We start from the raw sequence: 24,811 nt of genomic DNA on the forward strand, positions 1-24,811 counted from the left end.
TGGGATCGAGCCCCACATCAGGCTCCTCCGCTGGGAGCCTGCTTCTTCCTCTCCCAACCCCCCTGCTTGTGTTCCCTCTCTCGCTGGCTGTTTCTCTCTGTCAAATTAATAAATAAAATCTTAAAAAAAAAAAAGAATTGCTAAATGAAATTGTAGCTCATAGAAATGGACTTTCCCCACAACAATGTATGAAAACGAGTATTTCTGTGTATCTTTGCCGGTATTAGACAGTATGCATCGTTCCCCCTGCTTTGGCAGTTTGATGATACCTCATTGCTCAAATTTGTATTTCCCTAAAAGGGAGGTTGCATATTCTTTTCATATATTTATTGGTATTTGTTTATTTTATATGATATGATCTTTTAATTTCTTGGTTTTTAGCTATTTTTCTGAGGAGCTCTGTATATGTTAAATCATAGTCCTTTGTTATATATGTTGCAGATACTATCTCCTGCTCTATCATTTGTATTTCTTAGTATCTTTTGCCAAACAGGAGTTTTCTATATCTATAGTGATATTTGTCAGTTTTTTTTTCTTTAGAGCTTTTGAATTTTGTGTCTTTCTCCCTCCCAAGATTATACACAGCTTCTCCCTTATTTCCTTTGAACGCTTTTTTTTAGTTTAAAAAAATAATTTGCTCTTTATCAATTGGGAATTATTTATATATAAAGTATGAGGCAAGACTGTAACCTTTTCTTATGCATGAATATTAAGTTATCCCAACACCATTTATTCAATAGTCAAATTTTCTTATGTTCTTAATTCTCATGTGTAGATACATTTGTTTTTGTACTTCTACTGTTCTGTTGATTCATTTATTCCTACTCTGGCATTAGGTTGTCTTGTTGTCTGGTAGGGAAAGTCCTTCCTTCTTATTCAAAAATTTCTTAACCAATGTCAAGCATTTAATAACTTTTCCAGAAGAACTTTATAATCTATTAGGCAATATCTTAAAGCTTATTTAAATGGTATTTCATACTTTGGTTTTATTTTTTATATAATTTATTCGTTCAGTAATCTGTGTTTTTTTTTCCTTTGCATTTCAGAGTTCTGTGTATGGAAATTCACATGAGTCCATTCAGTCTAGAAGGGTAGTGATTTCTCATAATATGGACAAAGCTCTGAAAGAAGGTAAGGATTAAACGAGAGCATGTAATTACCATGTAAAGCAATTCATTATGTTCTAAAGGGAAAATTGTAATCTCTAACAAATTTATCTATCCTTCTTGTCTGTGTGTAGCGTTAGGAATTTTTATGATGACTGAATAAATACATCCATATTTTAGTTGAATGGATAGGATTTAAACATTTATTAAGTGGATTTTCAGGTCACATGAAGCTGACCGGCCATGTGTAGCTAGTTCCACCATATGAAACAAGGATCTGTTCTCTGTTATCTAAAATAGGTATTAGGAAGCATTTTTTTCTTTTAGATAAAACTTACAGAAGGTGTGTTAGGGATGAGTGCACTCAGGCTCACTTATCGACCAATCAGTTAAACAAACTAAGGGGTATAGCGGTCAGGCTTCCTAAAGAATGAAGGACATGTCAGTAGAACTGGTATTGAGCAAGGTCGAAAGTAGGTTGCCGACGTCATGGTATTGTTACATGTAGAAGTGGAAATCAGGAGTTGTACTTAGAAATATTAAAGTTGAAAAGATACATTTTGATGATCAAATTAAAGTTCAAATAATATTTTTATTTTTATTTAAAAAAAATTTTTTTAAAGATTTTATTTATTTATTCGACAGAGATAGAGACAGCCAGCGAGAGAGGGAACACAAGCAGGGGGAGTGGGAGAGGAAGAAGCAGGCTCCTAGCAGAGGAGCCTGATGTGGGGCTCGATCCCATAACGCCGGGATCACGCCCTGAGCCGAAGGCAGACGCTTAACCGCTGTGCCACCCAGGTGCCCCCAAATAATATTTTTAAAATCAAATTTCGAAACACACAATTTCAGTTAGAAGTGCAGAAAAAAATCTGTGTTTTTCAAGTGAATATGGAATGTTAGATATGAAGTCGAGAGAACTGAGTGATACGTACATAGCAAGTGTGTTTACTTGCATAGTTCACAGAAATCACTGTATTAAAATTAGAAGATGAGCACTGTGTAAGTACAGAGACAGTCTGAAATTGTGTGCATTCATAAAATTTTTGAACTTTGGGGACTAATTAAGCTTTTAAAATATTTCTATTAGTAAAGTGTGATGACTTTGATAAAAGCCAAATTTAAAATCCAATAATTTTTATTCATAATCTCAAAATCATGGTTTAAAAATAATTCTTAATTCCTTTTATTGAGGTAAAATTTACATACTTTGAAATGCACAAATCTTAAGTGTACATACAATTCAGTAATTTTCATGAATGTGTATAACCATGTAACCAGAACCCCTGTGAAACTAAAGAACATTTCTATCATTACAGAAAGTTTGCCTCCTGTCCCCCTCTAATCTAACCCACCTTCCCTTGTTCTAATTTCTGTCACTATAGATTAGTGTTGCCTGTTCTTAAACCTTATAGAAATGGAATCATACAAGATGTAGTCTTTTATGCCTGGCCTCTTTCCTCAGCATGTTTTTAAGATTTGTCATTTGTTCGTATCAGTTCATACTTTGCTATTTCTACTGAGTAGTATTCCATTATACTAATATGACCGTGTCACAATATAGTTATCCTTTTTCTTTTGGACATCTGGGTTGTTTCTAAATTTTTGAAACACTGGATAAAGTTGCTATAAACAAGTATTTTTGTGGACGTATGTTTTCATGTGTCTTGGACAAATTCCAAGGAGTAGAATTGCCAGGCCTAGGGTAAGTTGTATGTTTAACTTTATGAGAAGTTGTCAGATAATATTGTAAAGTGATGATATCTTTATTTAGACTGTCACTGTGTATGACCATTCCAATTGTTTTACATTATCACCAGTATTTACTGTTGTCATTCGTTCTATCTAAACTATTCTGATAAATATAGAACAGAATCTTACTGTGACCTTAAATTGCATACCTGTGGTAACTAAGGATGTTGAGCATCCTGACATGTGATTATTGACAGTTTCCATATCTTCGTTTGTGATGTGTCTGGTCAAATCTTTATTTAACTTATAATTAATTTGTAGGAATGTTTTTAAAGATAGATTCTGGATTCACATCTTTTGTTAGATACAGATACAGTGAATACTTTCTCCCAGTTTGTAAATTACCTTTTATTTTTTTAATGTTGTCTTTGAGCAGAAGTTTTTAATTTTGATGACCTCTAATTTACTAATTCTTTTTTCTTTCTGTTCTCTAGATAGGATAATTTTTATTCATCTGTCTTTAAGTTCACTGACTGTTTTTCTGTCATTTTAAATCTATAGTGTATCCAGTGAATTTTTAAATTTCAAATATTGTACTTCTCCTGTCTAGAATTTTTTTTTCTTTAAAGATTTTACTTATTTATTTGTCAGAGAGAGAGAGAGCACAAGCAGGGGGAGCAGCAGGCAGAGAAAGAAGCAGGCTCCCTGCTGAGCTAGGAGCCTGATGCAGGACTTGATCCCAGGACCCTAGGATCATGACCTGAGCCGAAGGCAGATGCTTAACCAACTGAGCCACCCCGGTGTCCTCTTTGTAGAATTTTTATTTGGGTCTCTGCTGAGATTTCCCCATCTGTCACTTATTATGACCATCTTGAATTTCTTGAACATATTTATATAGTTGATTTAAAGTCTCTGTATGTGAAGTCCAAAATCTAGGCCATCTTGGAGTTGGTTTCTATCCACTGGTTTTTCTCTAAAGTATGTGTTACTTTTGGTGGGGGGGGGGTTTCTTCTCAGGTCTCCTTATTTTTTATTGTATCCTGAAATATGTGGATGTTACTTTCTGGACATTCTAGTTTCTGTTATCTTCCTCCGAAGAGTGTTAGTTTTTGGTCTAGTATGCCGCTTAATTTTTGACTGTTCACCTTGAGGATACTTGGTTTTACACATATTTTTAGGGCAGGTCTGCTTGGATTTTGTCCTAGGTCTAGGGTGAATCCCTCAGTCCCAGGACATAGGCTGAAGTCATCTAGTTCATGTTCCTTACACAGTCTCAATGGAAAGTCCATGGTCACACCTCTAACTGGACAGGACTCCAGCTCCAGACTCTGTCTCTCTCTGTTGGACAGTGGTCAGAGAATCTGCTCAGCTCTTCCAGTCTTCCGGCTGTTGCTCTGAGCTGGTCTGCTTACAGTCTTACCTCCATACATGTGTAGGGCAGAGTCAGCAGTGGGTTTAAGAGTTTGTAATCCAGATTTTGTGGCTCCGTCTTATTTGTGTTTCCTGCCCTTATTTTCAGCTGCTTTGGCAGTTCCTAACTCTGTTTTCTGATATCTTATGTTAAAAAAATATACAGATGTTCAGTCTAAGTTTGAACTGCCTTGTGCCTCTAAGACCATTGAGTGCTTCAGGGGAAAGTTACATAAATGTGGTTCGTACAAGCTCTAGACCCTTTTATCAAGGGCAGATTTTCCCTTCAGTTTCTCTCACTTTGCTCTCCAGTGCCTTTACTTATTTAACATTTTTTTAAATTTAAAATATTTTCTTTCTTTATTTGACAGAGTGAGGGACAGACAGCACAAGCAGGGGGAGCAGCAGGGGGAGAGGCAGGCTCCCCACTGAACAGGGAGCCCGATGTGGGCTTGATTCCAGCGTCCTGGGATCATGACCTGAGCCAAATGCAGATGCTCAACTAAGCCACCCAGAGGCCCCTCTCTCCAGTGCCTTTAAATAGTTCTTTAACACATATATATGTGTGTGTGTGTGTGTGTATATATATATATATATATATATATATATATATATTTTTTTTTTTTTTTTTTTTTTTTTTTTTTTTTTTCCTGGAGTCCGTAATGGTTTTCTGTAGGAAGGTTAGTCTGATACAAGTTAGTCCACCATTCCTGGAATTGGAACTCTTTTCTCTTTTTCTTTTAATTGTGGTAAAATACACATAATGTGAAATTTACCATCTTAACCGTTTTTAAGTGTACTGTTCAGTAGTGTTAAGTACATTTTCATTGCTGTATAAAGTCTTTAGAACTCTTTTCATCTTGCAAGACTGAAATTCTGTACCTATTAAACTACAATACCCACTCCTCTCTTCCCCCAGATCCTGGTAATCACCATTCTACTTTCTGTCTCCACGAATTTGACTCTAGGGACTACATATAAATGAGGTCATATGGTATTTGTCCTTTTGTGTTTAGCATATTTACTTAACATCGTGTTCTCAAGGTTAATCCATGTTTGTAGGATATGTCAGAATTTTCTTCCTTTTTAAGGTTGAATAATATTCCATTTTACGTACATAACCACATCTAAAAACATATTTCTTTATTTTCTTAAGTAAGCTCTCCACCCAATGTGGGGCTTCAATTTACAGACCCGTGATCAAGAGTCGCATCCTCTTACTAACTGAGCCAGCCAGGCGCCCCCTGTAACCACAATTTCTTTACCCATTCATCCACTGATGGATATCTGGGTTGCTTCCGTCTTTTGGTTATAGTGAATATGCTGCTATGAACATGAGTTTTTTAAGACTGTGAAGTTGCTCTGCATGTTGAGAAGCATGTTTACTTACCACGGACCGATTTGTTTCAGAAATGGTTATGGAAAAAAAAAGGTAAGAGTTGAGGCCTGGTTGACAAAAACCAAACCAGAACAAAACCAAAAACCCCCAAACCACGTTATCCTCAGGCTAATTTCTGTGCAATGATTTATTTTGAAAGAACAGTATTTTCCAAAGCCTGTGGGTAAGAGCTTTAGTTAATTATGCTTTGGTACAATATTTTTTTTCTTTGTTTTTTTTCCCACTGTATTCTTAATGTTTACAGTTTCCTCATTTTAAGCAAAATGATTTTCAGTGAAGTTGAATATTATATCATCTACCAAAAGAAGAGCTAAAGGCTGCTATAAAGTTGGTTATGAGAGTAAAACGTATGCATATGGCAGTTGTAAAAACAACAATAAACTAAAAACAAACTTGTCTTCTAAAAAATTTTGGACATTTAATTTAATGAAGAGTTAGAATCTAGAAATATATGTTGAGAAAGTTGAGAGGTTTTGTAAGTATTTAGAAAACCTGTCATGATTATAATATGCATCTCTGGAGTATTTTAATTTGCATTTCTAAGCCCTGGCACCAGTATATTTAATTGAAATTCTGAACGTTATTAGCTAGCTATAGTAGACTTATACTGATAAAATTGAGGGTCTCTTGGTATGCTTGCAAAATTTAATAGCAGGTACACTTGTTAAGACTGCAGTAACCTGAGTTCAGTTGATATTAAGTGCTTATGAACTATTTAAAAATTACCTCCTCAAGTTAGTTTGAAGTAGATAACATAATTATTCCATCTTACCCTTATATATTTGTTTTACTCCCTTTATTTATTTATTTATTTATTTATTTATTTATTTATTTTTATTTCTATTTTTTTTTTAAAGATTTTATTTATTTATTCAACAGAGATAGAGACAGCCAGCGAGAGAGGAAACACAAGCAGGGGGAGTGGGAGAGGAAGAAGCAGGCTCATAGCAGAGGAGCCTGATGTGGGGCTCGATCCCATAACGCCGGGATCACGCCCTGAGCCGAAGGCAGACGCTTAACCGCTGTGCCACCCAGGTGCCCCTGTTTTACTCCCTTTAGAATATGTATTTTAAAAACAGATTTATTCAAAGAGTTGAGTAAAATACAAGGTATGTGTATGTATATGCAGGTATAAATGTTTGTGGTTGGGTTTTCTGTCATTGTTACTAAAATATGTTTGTGTTGTAGCTCAATATAAATTAGGGCTTGGTCTTAAATCTTTATAGATTGAATTACAAAGAAGAAAGAAGTAATATTTAAAAGTGTAGGTCAAAATAACACAGTTTGGCTTTCTGTGAAGCAATAAGAATGATTAAAGCTACAAGGTGTGCTGGCTCAGTCGGTGGGGCGTGCAGCTCTTGGTTTCAGGGTCGCGAGTTCGAGCCCCATGTTGTATGTGGAGATGACTTAAAAATAAAATCTTCAAAAAAAAATTACTAAAGCTACAAATTCTGGAAGTTAAATGTCATACCCAGGGAAGATAATTGAAGTATATTATTGCTGTGCTTTGTTAGCCAAAGTGTAAAAACTGTATGTTAGGGGCTCAGATATGGTATGAGTGAACCATATGTTTGAGAAGTCAGAACAGCCACCTTTCCATACCAGATGCTCTCAAAAGTTTCTCCTAAAGTTACATTCCCTGGGAAGACTGACAGGAGACACTTTTGAAAATCTTTATGAGTAATACATCTCAGATTGATAGCCTAATTTTTACTAGGCTACCCTGAATTACTTCACTAATGTGGACCAGAGAATATAGTTCAATAATGAGTACCTGCTATTTGCTCAGGAGAACTTTCAGTTTAAAATCTTGAATTGAAAATACAGTTCTTTGGAAGATCTTATTCTTTTCAAACATTGAGGATACTGACCTCTGCACTTGGACTTGTGAGATTCTGTCCAAATGTGTCATAAATACCATTACTTTCATTACTATTTGGGGTGTCCTTCACAAATGCAATTAATGTTACATGTACATTTCCAGATGAACATATTTCTGTTAGTTTTGATTGGCTCTTAATACTTTTCTGAATTTCGGGGGTAAATGTTCCTATAAGATAAAGTGTCATTATACAAAAGGCCATAACTTGAACCCTCATGATAACAGAAGATATTACAAGGTCATTGTCCAAGTATAACAGAACTTTCAGTTTCTTTGGAACTTGTCCTAGATAAAGGTGAACCTGATGTGGCGATCTCTTTTACTAGGCTCTTGGTGGCCATTTCCAGAGGATGTTAGATGATAAGAATTAGATGCTGACACAGAGGAAGCAGAGCCTGCACTTGGAAGACTATGACTCTTGCACGTTCCACTCCCACCTCTAACCTCCTTAAGCTCAACTCTTCCAGTTCATGACTGCCCAGCGGTGTGAAATATGTATACATTTTTTGTTGAATGAATGAACACCTCAATTAGTGACATAAACTAATAACCCCAAATTTTCCCAGCAGTTGGCTTTCCTTCCACACATAGATAGTAATTACTAATTGCATTTTTAAAACTTTGCAAACTGTAGAGTGCCATCTATATGAACGATGGAATTACTGTTGTCCTTATTACCATTAGGCCAGTTCCTGGTTGAATGAGCACTCTTTCTTTCTTCCAAGTGACTCAGATTATGGACGTTTATGACCCTTGGGACCTTACTTCTTGGGCAGGGAAGACTGTATCTTGAATCGCTCTGGGGAAAAGGCAGAGATAGAAGAATGGCTGTCATGGAGCTCTCTCTCTTATACTGTTTCCTTGGTTTGAGTCATTCTTTGTTCTGAAAATTTATAGGTAAAGATTACCTAACATCACATTATCTAGACTAACATGGTAGCCTTTTAACTGGTCTCCTCACTTCCAGTTTTTCCCTACTTTGTTACCCTAAATCCTCTTTTTACATTAATCTAACTAAAATTAAAGTTCCAGACATGTTATTCCATTCTCTATGATCTGCAGTGAATTCTTTTTACCTGCTTATTTCGTTGAGAGTAGTCTAGAAAATAGATTTGATAATAGCACTTGAATTTTTGTTGGCTGCTATTATGTGTTTAGAAGAAAGACTGCTTGCTTGGCAATGAGGATAAGTGTTCTTTCATTTCTCATTGTGGTTTGTTATATTATTTCTGCTTATTTTTTAGTAGAGACCATAAAATAATTTTATTGTGAATTTCTGTGTCTCTTCAAATTGACCTGTAGGGTATATTTTAAGATATTTTGTTCATACGTGCACTTGTATATAAATGAGTGTATGTATGTTACTTGTATATAAATGAGTATATGTAGCTATGTAATATATACTTAGAATCATGGCTCTATTTCATACTTTTCTTCTTCTTCTTCTTCTTCTTCTTCTTCTTTTTCTTCTTCTTCCTCTTCCTCTTCCTCTTCCTCTTCTCCTTTCCCTTCTCCTCCTCCTTCTTCTTTTTTGCCTGACATGGAACTCAAACTCATGACCCGAGATCAAGGGTCACATGCTCTACAGACTGAGCCAGCCAAGTGCCCTTGTTTCATACTTTTTATATTTGCTGTATTTTTATAATACTTAGCTTAAAGGTGTACTGACAAATGATTGAGAGAAATTTGTTAGTTCCAGGTATATCTTCTGTTACTGAGTTGAGATTTTTTTTTTAAAGATTTTATTTAATTGTCAGAGAGAGAGCGAGCGAGTGTGTGCAAGTAGGCAGAGCGGCAGGCAGAAGGAGAAGCAGAGTCCCAGTTGAGCAGGGAGCCGGATGCGTGGCTCCATCCCAGGACCCCGGGATCATGACCTGAGCCAAATGCATACACTTAACCGACTGAGTCACCCAGGTGCCCCTGAGTTGAGATTTTTACCAATACTCATTTTCATCAACTCCTAACCAAAATGTAGTAACAGAGGAGTACTTTAGAGTTGTATTTATTAGGATATGCAGTGTGGTTAACAAGTATAATGGGAAGTTATGTAGATGAATATGCCCCTCACATAAATCCTGTAGCATGCTAAGAAGATCTTATGTTAAAGATATTAAGTCTCTTATAATTGCTTTTACCTTCCTTCTATAATTTGAAGCTAAATTTTAATGAATGGAAAAATGCTTCTATTTCCCAAACGTTTTGGGTTGTAGATTTATTTGCTACTAGTTAAAAATTCTGTGGTATGACAACTTTGCTTAATAAAAGCGTAAGGGAGAAAGACCTGCAAATGAAGTTAGCAGTGCTTTGTCGTCAGGGAGGCTCTTACCAGAAGAAGGATATAAAAAAGCTTTGCAGACAAGGGTCTGTGGAGATTACATATTTCAGCCCCCCATCTCAGGAAGTAATTTTTTCTAGGTCATCCTTGTCCATTGGATATCCAGCTTGTTTAAAAGTTTCTTGTGATAGAATATTCACCATCTACTGTGAATCTTGAATAGCTTTGATGTTTTTATTCAGTTCCACCTTATGTTGAACAGAAAAAACAATTTCTTATGACTTCCACCCATTGGTCCTATCAGTGACTTCTAGGGCAGTTTTTAAAAGTATTGCCATTTGCATATTTTTTCATATAAATGTTTTAAACAAGTTGAATGTCCAGTGGACGAGGATGCTATTTCAGATTTCTCATGTCTTTTACTCATGTGACTTGTTTGTTCCACCTTCATGCAGGCCTACTGTGTGCTGAGAGGAAGAGTGTTTGACCACCTATTTGACTTTGAGCAAGTTATTTCCCTTCTTGGAGCCTCAAAATCTTGAGAGGATGTAACTCAATCACTGTGTAGGATCCGTGGTCTGTTTGTTGCCAATAAGTGAGATTATGGGATGAGACTATTGCTGTTTTTGCCCTAATTTCTTAAATATCTGGCCCAGAAACCATTTCTGCTTTCTCCTAAATGGAATAGTCCAATTAGGAATGAGATGTGGCTACTTTTTGTAAAATCTAGAAAACATAACAACCGTCTGTTCAAATTAATATCTAGAAGTGAGCAGAAAATAGCCGAAAAGTTTAGGAGATGATTTGTTTGTTTTGCTTTTGTTTTGCCTTTTCTTTTGTGTCCAGTGGATATCTATTCTACCTTATATACTGGAAGACTTACATACCAGAATTAAATGCTTATTTAATGAAAAATGAAAGATTGAGGTAGTATCTTTTTTTTTCTTCTTTTCAGTGCCTGCCCCTTAGTCTTTGGTAAGTAATGGTTCTCAGCTATAAGGCTTAAGGTATCTTAAGTGTCTTATCCCACTGCTGAGGCCAGTGGAATCACTTTGCGGATTTAGCTAAACCTTTGTACATACATGTCTGTGAACAAAATTCTTGATGTTTTATGTATGTTTTTGACCTATTGGATTTAAGATGCCATTTTGTGAATTATTATAAAGTTGCAACGCAGGAAAAAAACATTGGACACACCTTCATAGTTGATATTCTGAGAAAAAAAGCCATCACAGAATATTAAAACAAGAATGGTGCTTTCCGTGACTTGTGGGCTTTTGCACGTATATGGAATCTTTACATAGGGTGAATACTAACTCTGAGCTGGAGGTTCCATTTGCTATTCAGTTTTCTAAGAAATATGACCTCCCTCCTGCCACCTTCTCATCTCCCCCGACCCCACCAAGCCCATTTGAAATTGGTGTGTAGCAGCCAAAATGAGTAAAACGAGCACCAAATCCTGGCCTGCAGAATTATTTGAGAATTATGGGTTAGACATTTGTGGGCCAGGTGTGCAGTATATCAGGATCCCAAGTTACATTTTGTTCCACAGGATTCCTGGGGACAAACCAAAGCAAGAGGGTAGGCTGTTTCTCTGAGATGATACATAGTCATATCAAAATTAAGCCAAATCAAGTGGTAACCTTGAGAAATAAGCAGTGATTAAAAAATAGTACAGGTATCCTTGTGCTGAGACATGGATATGGGGCTGTGTTTTTCTCCCTCGGGGGAATCACCACTTAAGTCCAGTAACATGTTAATTTTTCAGTCTTCTTCTTCTATATGGACTTGAGCTGCCCTGAGCAACACGGGACTTCTGTGTACAAGTGGCAACTGAGTAATGCGACTAGTCCAAGTTAAGATGTGCTGGAAGTATAAAATATATACCAGATGGTGAGCACTTAGCATGGAAAAAGAATTTCATTAATTGATAGCATTGATTATGTATTGAAATCATAATATTTTGGATATATTAGTTGAAATATATTATTAAAATTGAACCTGTTTCTTTTTCCTTTTTTAATGTGACTACTAGACACTTAAAATTACATACGTGACTCTCATATTTCTGTGGGAGAGCACTGGTCTAGACCTAAGGGTTTTTATTTCCAAGGCATAAAATTGATCCAGAATTAAGAAATGAGGCACTGGAAATCTCCCAAAGAAGGTTGTCAGCCACAAATGCTGAGCCTGGTGTGATATCTGACTTAAGGTTTCTTCCTGCATTAGTTGGGATCTCATTAAGAAACAGAAACCACATAGTACTTGGACAAGAAAGTTTAATATAAAGAATGATTAACTTGGAAAGGGACTTGACTACTGAGGAATAAAGAGGACTCCAAAGAATATAGGAAGAGTAGACAATGGGAGTAATCACTACTCCTAGAGCCGAGGCAGAGCACTTTAAGGAGGGATATATTCGGGAGCAGGTTCCTTCTTCACCCCAGAGCTGAGATCCAGGCCTCACTGGAGAGAGCACAGCTGTGACTCATGTAATGGTGGAGAAGTTTGGGAGATACCACAGGCTACAGGAAGGCACTCCCTGGGTACCAGCAGCCTTCTCTGGGCAGCTGCCCTCTGAGGGCCATTGGAATCTGCTGGGGGTGAGTGCCATCTGGTGCCCCACATGCTTCCCACTGCACATTGCAGGAGCAATCAGAAGAGCACATAGGAATCAGGACCAGGACGAGGAGAAACCCCTTCCTCCTCCACAGTTCCTCCAGCATCCTCTCCCGACAAACACTAACATGGTATGGGTTGGCAAAGAAATGTTTGCACGGTCCCTCTCCAGTATTATAAAGCAGGGCAAAAAAGGGTGAATTTGGAAGAGAGAGAGGCTGATGACTGGCAGCCTTGATAAGTGTGTTGCCACTGTGTAAGACGCTCTGTTTTTTGATAGATTTAGATAGTTTGGACCCAGGATAGAATATTTAAAAATTGGGCTGGCCACAAAAATTCAGGACATATGGTCACCACACCCCCAGAATTTTAGTTAGATGAGGATCTTTTTTTATTTTGAAATATTCTAGGAAAGATTATGTCTTCTCTTGTGTTGTTACCTACTTTCTTTATATTTTAAACGGTGAATATTAAATAGTACGTCGTCAGCTTCCACTGGAAATGCAGTCTTGGTGTATGCTTCTGTCGTCTAAGTTTTACTCATTGCTTTGTTTATTCCTGGTAGTGTTTGACTACAGTTACAGAGATTACGTTCTGTCCTGGTATGGAAATCTCAGCAGAGATGAGGGACAGCTTTACCATCTGCTCTTGGAAGACTTTTGGGAAATTGCCAGACAGCTGCGTCACAGACTGAGCCACGTGGATGTAGTTAAAGTCGTCTGCAATGATGTTGTAAGAACTTTACTCACTCATTTCTGTGACCTGAAAGCTGCGAATGCCAGGTAACTGATCTAGCATGAACAACCTCCCCCACTTTTCCCCCCACATTAAAATCTTTTTCTTACACAGAAGAGGGTCAAAGTCAAGATAAAACTCTAGAATTTTCTGCCTCTTGCTGGTGCTTGGCTTGAAATGTAGGTATATTGAGGGAGAACAACTATGGTGTTTTGGTAAAGTAGATTTTTTCTGTATCTCTCTAATAAAAAACCCCTTAATAGACTTCTTTAATTTTGTGAAAAACTTTAACAATGAAATTAATTTTTCCAAGCCAGCACTGTCATGAACTTGTTTATAGAATCATGAGTACCTAGAAGTAGAAAATTTAAATGTGTTTTATACCGTGAAGTGTCCATGAGTTTATAATTTTTAGAAATAAGGTTTAGAATTCATGTTTCTTTTTGTGAGTCCTGTTGCATCACAATATCTTGAAAATTGACTTTTAAAAGGAACTCAATATTGAAATTTGTGGGCTATAATTAGAAATGTTTCAGTGTGAAAATTGTGAATATTTAGGTTGTTAGCTCTTTGTACTGTTCCACTGACAAGATTTGTGCCTATGAGGTGACTCTGCCTTTGGAAGGAAGACTTCAAGACCATTTCTGTGCTTGTAACACATCCTTAACATTCAGAGGTTTGCTGGTAGGATCTTAATTCTATGTCCTGCTCCTAAGTGAGTGTGAAAATGCTGAATTACAGCACTTCTAAATGAGGATGTATAAGCATTGGCATCCTTATTGGGCGGGTGGTAACTCCTATTGTCTTCTGAGAAGCGCTGCCGAGTGAGTTTGTCAGCGGGCAATCCCTGTTCCGCACTGTGCCGTTGCTCCGCGGGGCCTAGTTGCTAAATGTCCTTGTGCAGCAGAAGCTCCCAGTTCTCTTTCCATGAATAGTTCTCTCTGCCAAAGTCTGTGTCTCACAGGCTTATGAGATCAAAATGTACAGAGCCATCATGTGCCTAATATTTTCCAGTTCGCTGCCCCCAGTGTTTTGTATTTTTTAAAAACTGTGACCCGTAGTACATACATTTTATATTGTCACACAGTTTCATAAACAATATGCTTATTACCTGTGATAACTGATATTTTTGTGTTAACATCTTTTTAAAAATGGTGTTTGAGACAAACTATATTTTATTTTATTCCTTATGGGTCACAACCCATGATTTAAAAAAAGTTACTGTAGAGCAGTGGTTCTCAGGGTTTTTTTTTTTTTTTGTTTCAGGATCCCTCTATATTCTTAAAAGTTATTGAAAACCTAAAAGCACTTTTTTTTTTAAGATTTTATTTTTAAATAATCTCTGTACACCCAACATGGAGCTCAAAGTCGTAATCCCGAGATCAAGAGTTTCGTGTTCTTCTGACTGAACCAGTCAGGCGCCCCCAAAAGCACTTTGTTTATGTGGCTTCTAGCTCTTGGGGAGCTGGACCAGCGTGTACTAGTTTGCAAGAGCTGACTGTGCACAGCCCTTCCCTACTTTGAGATCAGTGATATCACCTTGCTAGCTTGTCATTGGCCATGGTGGGAGTATTTACACTGTGTAGTGGGTGAATGCTACAAATCAGAGCTGTGTTTCCCCTGGCAGAGCCAGTTGTTAAATGTATATAACCTCACCTTTTGTTATACCATCCATATTTACCATGTCAGCTCTTAAATTTTTAAGAGTTCACATTTTTAAAGTTCACAAATACACAATCCATTTCGCATTAGCCAGCAGAGTGATGGTGTCAGCACAGATTATGTAGCCTCTAGAAACTCCTATGTTTGTGAGAACAGAAGTGAAAAAGACAGGTGACATTTTGTATTACACATAGGGGTCCCCAGACCACCCTTTCAAAACTGGTGTTGGTAGAGAAAGCAACATCCAGGAAGGGAGTATGTGAACTAACAAGGAAGGTGAGAGAATGAGGACTCTAGGGTTACATCCCTGGCATCTCAAGAGCTTCAGCCGCTCCTTCAAGTGTTCAGCAACCCCTTGGAGCTCCTGCTGGTTTGCTGTGTATCTGTTGTATAAAGTGCTTCTTGCTTCTGCCTGCCAGATACTGTCCAAGACTTGTTTGAACTCAGTGGAAGCTCATTTTAAAGTATTTAAATTATGGTTCAATGAAGGACAGTATTTTAAATCCATGTTTTATTCTGGTGAGAAGACTGATGGATGTAGGTTTGGGAGAAGAGCAAGTGGTTAGAGAAATTTAGTATTTTTATGATGATCTAATTTGAACATGAGCATATATTTTTCATGGAGACATTTTTTTTTTTTTTTTTTTTTTTGATGATTTTTTATTATATTATGTTAGTCACCATACAGTACATCCCCGGTTTCCGATGTAAGGCTCGATGATTCATTAGTTGTGTATAACACCCAGTGCACCATGCAATATGTGCCCTCCTTACTACCCATCACCGGTCTATCCCATTCCCCCACCCCCCTCCCCTCTGAAGTCCTCAGTTTGTTTCTCATAGTCCATAGTCTCTCATGTTTCATTCCCCCTTCTGATTACCCCCCCCCTTTCTTTATCCCTTTCTTCCCCTACTGATCATCCTAGTTCTTATGTTCCATAGATGAGAGAAATCATATGATAGTTGTCTTTCTCTGCTTGACTTATTTCACTTAGCATTATCTCCTCCAGTGCTGTCCATGTTGTAGCAAATGTTGAGAACTCGTTCTTTCTGATAGCTGAGTAATATTCCATTGTATATATGGACCACAACTTCTTAATCCAGTCATCTGTTGAAGGGCATCTCGGCTCCTTCCACGATTTAGCTATTGTGGACATTGCTGCTATGAACATTGGGGTGCATATGGCCCTTCTCTTCACTACGTCTGTATCTTTGGGGTAAATACCCAGTAGTGCAATGGCTGGATCATAGGGTAGCTCAATTTTTAACTTTTTAAGGGACCTCCACACTGTTTTCCAGAGTGGCTGTACCAACTTGCATTCCCACCAACAATGTAGGAGGGATCCTCTTTCTCCACATCCTCTCCAACAATTGTTGTTTCTTGCCTTGTCTATTTTTGCCATTCTAACTGGCGTAAGGTGGTATCTCAGTGTGGTTTTGATTTGAATTTCCTTGATGGCTAATGATTTTGAACATTTTTTCATGTGTCTGTTAGCCATTTGTATGTCTTCATTGGAAAAGTGTCTGTTCATATCTTCTGCCCATTTTTTGATTTGTTTATTTGTTTCTCGTGTATTGAGTTTGAGAAGTTCTTTGTAGATCTTGGATACCAGTCCTTTATCTGTAGTGTCATTTGCAAATATATTCTCCCATTCCGTGGGCTGCCTCTTAGTTTTTCTGACTGTTTCCTTGGCTGTGCAGAAACTTTTAATCTTGATGAAGTCCCATAAATTCATTTTATCTTTTGTTTCTCTTGCCTTTGGGGATGTGTCATGAAAAAGGTTGCTTTGGCCGATGTCGTAGAGGTTGTTGCCTATGTTCTCCTCTAGAATTTTGATAGATTCCTGTCTCACATTGAGGTCTTTCATCCATTTGGAGTTTATTTTTGTGTATGGTGTGAGATAGTGGTCAAGTTTCATTCTTTTGCATGTAGCTGTCCAATTTTCCCAGCACCATTTATTGAAGAGACTGTCTTTTTCCCACCGGATGTTTTTTCCTGCTTTATCAAATACTAGTTGCCCAAAGAGCCGAGGGTCCATTTCTGGGCTCTCTATTCTGTTCCATTGGTCTATGTGTCTGTTTTTGTGCCAGTACCATGCTGTCTTTGTGATCACAGCTTTGTAGTACAGCTCGAAATCCGGCATTGTGATGCCCCCAGCTTTGTTTTTCCTTTTCAACAGTTCCTTGGAGATTCGGGGCCTTTTCTGTTTCCATACAAATTTAAGGACTGTTTGTTCCAGTTCTTTGAAAAATGTCCTTGGTATTTTGATCGGGATAGCATTGAAAGTGTAGATTGCTCTGGGTAGCATGGACATTTTAACTATGTTAATTCTTCCGATCCATGAGCATGGAATATCTTTCCATCTTTTTATGTCTTCCTCAATGTCTTTCAAGAGTGATTTATAGTTTCTAGAATATAGGTCCTTTACGTCTCTGGTTAAGTTAATTCCAAGGTAACGTATGGTTTTTGGTGCTATTGTAAATGGGATGGATTCCCTAATTTCTCTTTCTTTGGTCTCGTTATTCGTGTATAGAAATGCAACTGATTTCTGAGCATTTATTTTGTATCCTGCCACATTACTGAATTGCTCTATAACTTCTAATAATTTGGGAGTGGCTTCTTTTGGGTTTTCCATATAGAGTATCATGTCATCTGCAAAGAGAGACATTTTGACTTCTTCTTTGCCAATTTGAATACCTTTGATCCCTTTTTGTCGTCTGATTGCTGTTGCAAGGACTTCTAGTACTATGTTGAATAATAGTGGCGAGAGTGGGCATCCTTGTCGAGTTCCTGATCTTAAGGGAAAGGCTTCCAGCTTTTCTCCATTGAGAATAATATTTGCAGTAGGCTTTTCATAGATGGCTTTTATGAGATTGAGAAATGTACCTTCTATTCCTACACTCTGAAGGGTTTTAATCAGGAAAGGATGCTGTATTTTGTCAAATGCTTTTTCGGCATCGATTGAGAGGATCATATGGTTCCTGAGTCTTTTCTTGTTGATATGATGTATCACGCTGATTGATTTGCGAATATTGAACCACGCTTGCATCCCAGGTATGAATCCCACTTGATCGTGATGGATAATCCTTTTAATGTACTGTTGGATTCTATTAGCAAGTATCTTGTTGAGGATTTTGGCGTCCATATTCATTAGGGAAATCGGTCTGTAATTCTCCTTTTTGAGGGGGTCTTTGCCTGGTTTGGGGATCAAGGTAATATTGGCCTCATAGAATGAGTTTGGTAGCTTTCCTTCTGTTTCTATTTTTTGAAATAGCTTTAGGAGAATAGGTATTATTTCTTCTTTGAATGTTTGGTAGAATTCCCCAGGAAAACCGTCCGGGCCTGGAGTTTTGTTATTTGGAAGGTTGTTTATCACTGACTCAATTTCTTCATAATTAATTGGCCTGTTTAAGGAATCAATTTCTTCCGGTTTCAATCTTGGTAGTTTATAGGTTTCCAGGAAGGATTCCATCTCTTCCAGATTGCTTAGTTTATTGGCATATAGCTGTTGATAAAAATTTCTAATAATCCTTCCAATTTCAATGGTGCTCGTCGTGACCTCTCCTTTTTCATTCATAATTTTAATAATCTGGGTCCTTTCTCTTTTCTTTTGGATAAGTCTTGCCAGTGGTCTGTCAATTTTATTGATTCTCTCAAAGAACCAGCTTCTAGTCCTGTTGATCTGCTCTACTGTACTTCTGGTTTCTGCTTGATTGATTTCAGCTCTAATTTTGGTCAACTGCTTCCTCGTACGTGGATTAGGCCTGTCCCTCTGTTGCTGTTCCAGCTTCTTGAGGTGGGAATATAAAAACTGCATTTTAGATTTTTCTATTCTTTTGAGTGAGGCTTGGATGGCTATGTATTTCCCCCTTAGGACTGCCTTTGCAGTATCCCATAGGTTTTGGACTGTTGTATTTTCATTCTCATTGGTCTCCATAAATTGTTTAATTTGATTTTTGATTTCCTGGTTTATCGAGTCATTCCTGAGCAGGATGGTTCTTAGTCTCCAAGTGTTTGAGTTTCTTCCAAATTTTTCCTTGTGGTTGAGTTCCAATTTCAGAGCGTTGTGGTCTGAGAATATGCAGGGGATAATTTCAATCTTTTGGTATCGGTTGAGACCTGTTTTGTGTCCCAGAACATGGTCTATTCTTGAGAATGTTCCATGGGCATTAGAATAGAATGAGTATTTTTTGGTTCTGGGGTGTAGTGTTCTATATATATCTATGAGGTCCAACTCATCGAGTATGGCATTCAAAGCCTTTGATTCTTTGCTTAGTTTTTGCCAGGGTGTTCTGTCTATTTCTGATAGTGGAGTGTTGAGGTCCCCTACTATTAATGTATTTTCATTTATATGTCTCTTTATTCTGGATAAGAGTTGGCTTGTGTATCTTGCTGCTCCCCTGTTGGGGGCATATATATTTATAATTGTCATATCCACTTGTTGAATACTTCCCTTAAGAATAATATAGTGCCCTTCTGCATCTCTAACTATAGTCTGTAGTTTAAAATCCAATTTATCTGATATGAGAATTGCTACCCCAGCTTTCTTTTGAGGACCATTTGCGTGAAAGATGGTACTCCATCCCCTTACTCTCAGTCTGAATGTATCTTTGGGTTCGAAATGAGTCTCTTGTAGACAGCAAATGGATGGGTCATTTCTTTTTATCCAATCTGCAACCCTGTGGCGCTTTATGGGATGGTTCAAACCATTTACATTAAGGCTGATTACTGAGAGATATGATTTTAATGTTGCCATGTTGCCAGTAAAGTCTTTTTTTTGTATTGGCTGTGACTTTCTGTTCTGTATCACTCTTGGGGCCTTTTTACTTTTATAGAACCCCCCGTAATATCTCCTGTAGGGCTGGTTTCGTAGTTACAAAATTGGTTAGTGACTGGCGATTCTGAAATGTCTTTATTTCTCCATCAATTCTGAATGACAGCCTTGCTGGATAAAGGATCCTTGGCTGCATGTTTTTCTCTGAAAGAGCTTTAAATATGCTCCCCCAACCCTTTCTCTCATTCCAGGTCTGTGTAGACAGGTCTGACGTAATTCTGATGCTTTTGCCTTGGTACGTGAGAAATTTCTTTGCCCTGGCCGCTTTCAATACTGTATCCTTGCATCTAATATTTGCAAAATGCACTATGACGTGACGTGGCGTAGGTTTGTCGTGGTTGAGCTTGGGAGGGGTCCTCTCTGCCTCTTGGACACGAATGTTTGTTTCCCTTGCTAGATTAGGGAAGTTTTCAGCTACAATTTGTTCAAATATCTCTTCTAGACCTCTGTTTTTCTCCACCCCCTCGGGGATGCCAATGATTCTGACATTGGATCGTTTCATTGAGTCAGTAATCTCCCGTAACCTACATTCGTGGGCGTGGATTTTTTTAAGACCATCTTCTATTTTCATTTTTTCCTCTATTAACCCATCCTCCAATTCACTAACCCTTTCTTCTGCTTCTGCGACCCTGGCTGTCAGAGCCTCTAGTTTTGCCTGCATTTGGCTCATAGAATTTTTAATTTCTGTCAGATTTGCTCTCATTTCTGTCCTTAGGGATTCTATATTCTCAGTAACCTTTTCGTTTATAGTTTTTTCAATTCTACTCATCATTTTGACCATCGTTACTCTGAATTCCATTTCTGATAATTTGGTTACATCCATATCCATTATTTCTGTGGCCACAGTCTCACTGTCTTTTCTTTGCTGGGGGGGGCTTCTCCTTCTTGTCATTCTGATGAAGAGAGGTTGTGGGGTTTCCAGAGCCCAAATTATTGACTGGGTCCCAAGCCGTGCCCCTTGTTTTATAGGGATCTTAGGGATGTGGGCTTCTTCTTTAAAGATTTTATTTATTTATTTATGTGGCAGCCAACCAGCGAGAGAGGGAACAGAAGCAGGGGAGTGGGAGAGGAAGAAGCAGGCTCCCAGCGGAGGAGCCCGATGAGGGACTCCTTTCCGGAACGCCGGGATCACGCCCTAAGCCGAAGGCAGGCGCTCAATGACTGCGCCACCCAGGCGCCCGGGTTGTGGGCTTCTTGATTTTTCAGCCTGCCTTCTGTGTTCTGGGGGAGGGGCCTGCCGCGCCGATACTCAGGCAGCCATGTTTGGGTAGAGTCTCCGTGTCCCCTGCGAGGGGGGATGGGGATGGGCACTCCCTGAGCCGGTATTTCCAGGCTTTTGTTCTCTGGTGGCTTTCCCTGGCGGTTTGCTGTGCCTCTTCTGAGAGTCAGAGCAGCAGCGGCCGAATCTCAGCCTTTGTCACAGAACAGAGGGATTGCGGCCCGTTCTCTACTAATGTTCTGGCCACTTTAACTCTGTTACTGTTGGTGCTGCTCAACCCTGCAGCGTCCCGGGATGTGCGCCCCACACCCGGCGTCCCAGCCCTCACTTCCAGGGCGGGCGCGTCTCTATCCTTTGTGTTTCTAATGCCGCCAGCCGCCAGCTGCCCCGCGCGCGCTCCCGGATCTCCCGGTCTCAGTCTGGATCCCGTGAGCGCACCGGGATTCCGGGGTTCCGCGAGATGCCTGGTGGCGCGCGCACCCGGCTCACAGTCTCAGTCTGCTGTTTTGCGGGTGCCGACCGTGAGCCCCGCCCGCTCCCCCGTGCAAGTGGCTACCGCTTCCCGGCGCCCGAACGCGGCGGCTCCCTCCCCCTTCCGTTTATCTTCCGATATCTGTGCACAGTTTCATGGCTCCCCGCTTCGTACCTCAATACTCAGCGCTGGAGATGTTCATTTGTAGAGATCCAGATGTGTCTTCCTGCGTCTCAGGCTGGTTCCGTGGTTGTTTAGGCTGGTCTGGTACCTATCCAGCTCGACTCGGAGGACCGGCTGAAAACGGTGTCTCCTACTCCTCCGCCATCTTAACTCCTCTCCTTCATGGAGACATTTACCAGCTTCTGAAATTACTGCTTTTGTGACTAATAGAAAGATATTATGGGTAAAGCATCACAATAATAGAAACAGAGAATTGATTCCATTTTAGAAATGTCTTCCCTCTGGGCTTCTAGTTTTGTTATACCAATGGTAGATTTATTTTGCTGATATCTGGGCTGTGCCTAGAAGCTCTAGTTGATGAGTCTTATTAAAGAAAAAAAAATCTACCACTGTACTCTGGGATTATAGATATTTGAAAAAGTGCCAGTAGGTTACTCGTGTTTTGCATATAGATGATTATGCCCTGGAAGTGAACCCTAGAGAACTAATATCTGATTATGCATTATCTTCTACAAATCATACAGTGAGACTGGCGGACAATGTGTCTAGCTTTGATGGCTGTGTCTGCACTTGCCTGCCCCAGGTAAATAGTACCATCGTCTAGAAATCTCCACTGGTGTGTGGCTATCTATAGGCTGCAGGATGACTTTGGCAGCCTGGGAAGCACCCAATTGAATTGGCCACTGTCAGACAAGAGAATAATAAATTGCATTAATAAAAGCAACACATACACTGGTTGACTGTTAGGCAGTTGTGTGGAGGCAGCTTTTCAGTCAGCACGTGTTTATTTCCAGGCCAACATTCTGTTGCTTTTTTTTTTTTTTTAAAGATTTTATTTATTTATTTGACAGAGATAGACAGCCAGCGAGAGAGGGAATACAAGCAGGGGGAGTGGGAGAGGAAGAAGCAGGCTCATAGCAGAGGAGCCTGATGTGGGGCTCGATCCCATAATGCCGGGATCACGCCCTGAGCCAAAGGCAGACGCTTAACCGCTGTGCCACCCAGGCGCCCTGGGGCACCTGTTGCTGCTTTAAACCCAGTCCAGATCACATTTAAGTCTTGCCTCTGCTTCCTCTTCCTTTGTCCCATCTGTCTTGTTCCAGCATGTTTTGGAAAAATCTAAAACTGATTCTTTTTACGCTGTTTAATCAGTAGCATCTTTAATTTCATAATCTCCTTACAATCTCTTTGTGTTTGGTTTACTAGTCAAGAACGGGCATGCTGTTTAGGGGGAAAAATAATGTTTTTTATTCATATATTCTGTCTTTGTCTCTGAATTTTCCCCCCTTTCATCTTTGTGATCTTTGATTAGGGAGTAGCGTAGAGAGTCTGGACTTGAGAGTCAGGCAGAACAGGAGAGTTATTTCTACCATTTATTACCTCCAACTTTGGACTATTTGCATAACCACTCAGGTCCCCAGTGTTCTCATCTATGAAATGCTGCTGATGATATCTGCTTCTTGGTGTAGGTGGGAAGATTAAGTCTTGTTGCACATGTGAAATTTACAAAAGTCAATGTCCTTTTGCTCACGCAAGGAATGAGAACCCAAATGCAAATAGTAGGAATTGCAGTGAACAAATGATCCCTCCACACTGGCAGGAGGAGGATGCTGCGTGGACGCAGGTGCATGGATGCCTCCTGACCCAGAAGCAGCCACGTGCCTCAGGATCTTTCCTTGGGTTCTGAAGCAGTACTTGATGCCCATGAACTAGAGGGCATCATAGGAATATCCTGCTTGGAGTGAGCACAGGGATTCCAGGGAAGCATTAGCCTCCCTTTTTCCTCAGATGGAGCTCGCTTGACCAGATATCTGGCCTTTTATGCTCACTCAGAAAGTTTTTCCCTAACTCAGTTCTAGGAGGGAGATGAACTTGTAGAAGTCTGATGGCCAGTCTGCTTTTATTATCTGCCTTCCATTGGAAGAGAGAAGGGATTGTATATTCTTTCTGAGAGAGATTTTGATATTAAAGAAAGAAGCTTCTGTCGTTAAGTTTTGGGGCCAGTTTTGCCCATAATTGTTAACTAAATACATATTTTAAAATAAAATTTTATCCTTAAAAGTGCTTGATGAGACAAGAGTAACATCTAGATCTTACTATATTAAAAGATCATCTCTAACTGGCAGCATAGCTAGAATTTCAAATAATTGAAGATGCCATTTTAAATTTACTTATTTTTTATTTTTATTTTTTAAAGTAAACTCTACGCCCAGTGTCTTGAACTCATGCCCCCCCCAAATCAAGAGTCCCCTGTTCTACCAACTGAGCGGGCCAGGCACCCCTAAAGAGGCCATTTTTAAAAAGTCAGCATCTATCAGTGTATATGTAAAAGGTTATTATTAAAATCTGTTTATTTTGTTGGCTTTTCACATTAGTATTGAATTTTTCTTGCTTGTCGTAGAAGACAAAGAGGAAATCTTTCTTTTTTAGGGTGCCTACTCTGGAAACTACTCTTTACTCTCCAGTGCAAAAAGAAATTGCAGTAAACACTCTGGAGGTACTAGTCATAAAAGGCACCAAAATGCGTTGGTTTCATTCCTGTGTAGCACCTAGTATGAGTCCTCCCGCTCTGCGTAGTGTCACCCCTTCCCCAGGATTGGCCACTGGTTAATATAAGAAGTCCATAAACTTTACCTCTAACCTGGAAGGTGTTAGAAAAATGAACTTCCCGGTCTTTCTTGAACTACTACGATCAAGGTACTGCAGAAAAAAGAGGTATAGAAAGTTCTACTTTCTACTTCTCTTCACTCAGATCCTCCAAACTAATGGTCCTGGGATAAGGATAGGGTCAGTGCTGGTAGGGAAGCCTGTGACCACGGTTAGCAAGACTGTTTAGAAAATACTTGGGAACCTCACAGAAGGCCATTTGCCACCAATTTATGTAGCATCAAGTCATGGACCCTTTCCTCAGTAGAAAACCCATAGCATTTTTATCCCGTGATTACCTAGTCAGGAAAGCTGGCTAGTGATTCTGGTTGTTTTCTTAGACTTTTTTTGAAAAAAGAAGCTGTAGATCACATTTAAGAAGATATCCAGGAAACTTAAATATAATCCAGTTAAAGAAACACTCATACTTTTCTGGATTGTTACTGTGATTTGAGAGTTATGTGTAATTGTTGATGCTACTTAAGGTTTGAAATCCTGAAAGGGCATGCATTAGCATTTTTCTCAATTAGTCTGTGATTGAGAAAATTATTAGCTATTGACATTTTTGAGGAGTGGACACAATTATTAAAACTGATGTATTGTCCATTTGAGGTATTTTATACTTAATGATACATAACTAAATTGTTTCCAGAAATTTCTTTCCTTCCTCTTCCCT

The 24,811-nt window shown here is 38.9% G+C and overlaps 1 protein-coding gene across 2 annotated transcripts in view; it reads left to right on the top strand.

Moving 5' to 3' along the window:
- SNX25 (sorting nexin 25) overlaps positions 1 to 24,811 on the top strand; it is a 130,709-nt gene that overhangs the window by 25,357 nt on the left and 80,541 nt on the right. For both annotated transcript variants that reach the window (XM_026508607.4, XM_057303561.1), the window contains exons 2-3: positions 1,047 to 1,131; positions 12,949 to 13,165. In XM_026508607.4, the coding sequence (XP_026364392.1) occupies positions 1,047 to 1,131; positions 12,949 to 13,165 (302 nt within the window). The remainder of the gene's footprint in view (positions 1 to 1,046; positions 1,132 to 12,948; positions 13,166 to 24,811) is intronic.

The sequence above is a fragment of the Ursus arctos genome, unplaced genomic scaffold, assembly GCF_023065955.2.
Source record: "Ursus arctos isolate Adak ecotype North America unplaced genomic scaffold, UrsArc2.0 scaffold_27, whole genome shotgun sequence".
Lineage (NCBI taxonomy): Eukaryota > Metazoa > Chordata > Mammalia > Carnivora > Ursidae > Ursus > Ursus arctos.